The sequence below is a fragment of the Dermacentor andersoni genome, chromosome 11 (assembly GCF_023375885.2).
Source record: "Dermacentor andersoni chromosome 11, qqDerAnde1_hic_scaffold, whole genome shotgun sequence".
Classification (NCBI taxonomy): Eukaryota; Metazoa; Arthropoda; class Arachnida; order Ixodida; family Ixodidae; genus Dermacentor; species Dermacentor andersoni.
In genome coordinates, this window is record NC_092824.1 from 28,612,601 (window position 1) to 28,614,555 (window position 1,955).

Sequence of the window (1,955 nt, forward strand, 5' to 3'; positions counted from 1 at the left end):
CTAAAAGATAAGAAGGCGCCAGGTAAAGAATACGGTTTTCACCTTATTCCAACCTAATCCACCTTAGTACATCTCAATTAAATTGATTCACTTTGATCAACCGAAATCCACTATAATGCATCTTAATCCTCTTTCATTCACCTTTATCGACATTTATATACACCCTAATCCACCTTTATCTTGTTTTATACGCCTTAATCCACCTTACCTGACATTAATCCACTTTAATCTAATCACTAATCAATAAATAATTACATTGCTCATCAGAAATCATCACTTATACATGGCTGGGCCTGCTGTGGTTCGCTTCTCACCTTCCTTGGGTCAAGTCATGTTTTACCGCACAACGTGACCTCGAAGCAGCGATTTAAGGCATTCGCCCCAATATATATATATATATATATATATATATATATATATATATATATATATATATATATATATATATATATATATATATATATTTATATATATATATATATATATAAATATATATATATATATGTGTGTGTGTGTGTGTGTGTGTGTGTATTTAGAATATTTAGCCTATGAACTGCTTTATTTTGTTTTGTTTAAACATGCCTGTGCACCGGGTTAGACAATTCAACTGCAATGGCGTCAATTGAGTTCATTTCGTAGGCATTTTTTTTGAGTCCACGAAGTAAGGTAAGAGACTTCCCTGTCTGATAACAAAAAAAGGTTGTATTTGTGTGTGAACTTCGCTTCAGTATTGGCAGTTTCGGATAAAAAACGAAGCACTGAAAGACAGCAAGGTATGTTGGTGCGCTGATGCCCTTTGGACAGTGTTGAACAAAATGCAAGGCACATTGCCGTTGGCAGCTTCTGCTCTTAAGCATCAGTAACAGCACTATGGGAGCTACACGATGTGTCTCAACACTTGTGTGATGAATAGCGTCACCAGCGGGCATCGCATATTGTCACCTATTTTCAAGATGTACGAGCGATTCTTCAAATTTAGGAACACCAAAGAGGCTGATGAGAGCATCAGCCCTTGATTCGATAACGTTTGCCCAGCAAGACAAGCAACAAAGATAACACAGCAACAGCGGTGAGCACAGTCGTCGATCGTCGAAATGTGCCTGTTGTATCCTTCTTTATTGTTTCAGTTTCGTTTCTTTCAGTGTACATATCGTCATCGTCATTCAATATGATTTCCTATATAAGTGGCTTTACTGTGACGAATAAAAAGTATGTGCATACTGCGCTTGCGTGGTCCAGTGTCATTCGTCTGGTCTGAGCCAGACAGCACATATTGGCGACGAGGATCAGTATCGGAGCCATGCCGCACGGGGGTTTCCCAGCATCGCCCCTTTTCTTGCCTGCACCCGGTGAGCCGGCTGTGCCTTGGCAGCAGTGGAAACGCGTATTCCTGAATTTCCTGGAGGCCATTGGCGGCGATGAATTGCAGCCCAAGCCTTGCAGGGCAATTCTGCTAAACTCGCTCGGGGCTGAAGGCCAGCGAATACTCTACAGCATCCTGGCACAAGGAGCAGACGTGACCGCGGACGCCAAGACCGAGGACAAGGTGGGCCAGTTCAAGGACGCGCTTGCTGCATTGGATACCCATTTCACGAGCGCTACGAATGATTTGGTGGAGCGGTGCCGGTTTCGCCAAAGACGACAGCTGCCTGGTGAGACCTTTCAAGCATTTACAAACAGTCTTCGGGACCTTGCGTCTACATGCAACTTTGGCAGTGTTACCGATAGCATGATTTGAGACCAATTACTGGAAGGCACTTCGTCATGAACAACGCGTGAACGCATGCTTTATGAAGGGTCTTCGCATACACTGCAGTGTGCTGTTGACATCGGGAAGCGAATTGACCAAACGCAACAAGAGCTCGGGGAATTCGCGCATAGGTCTGTGAAGAAGTTTCAAATGTGCGAAAAAGGTCAGAGTCTGAGCAAGGAAGCTGCTACAGGTGCAGCTCGTC

General features: G+C 43.3%; 1 protein-coding gene across 1 annotated transcript; it reads left to right on the top strand.

The window, feature by feature from the left end:
• The first annotated feature begins 1,300 nt into the window (after positions 1-1,300).
• LOC140213971 (uncharacterized) lies at positions 1,301-1,738 on the top strand. Its single transcript, XM_072285167.1, has one exon. It carries the CDS (start codon positions 1,301-1,303, stop codon positions 1,736-1,738), a length of 438 nt encoding a protein of 145 aa, XP_072141268.1.
• Positions 1,739-1,955: the final 217 nt, after the last annotated feature.

What these genes read in the sequence shown, in the direction of transcription:
- LOC140213971 (XM_072285167.1), top strand. Translation starts at nt 1,301, where the DNA reads ATGCCGCACGGGGGTTTCCCAGCATCGCCCCTTTTCTTGCCTGCACCC.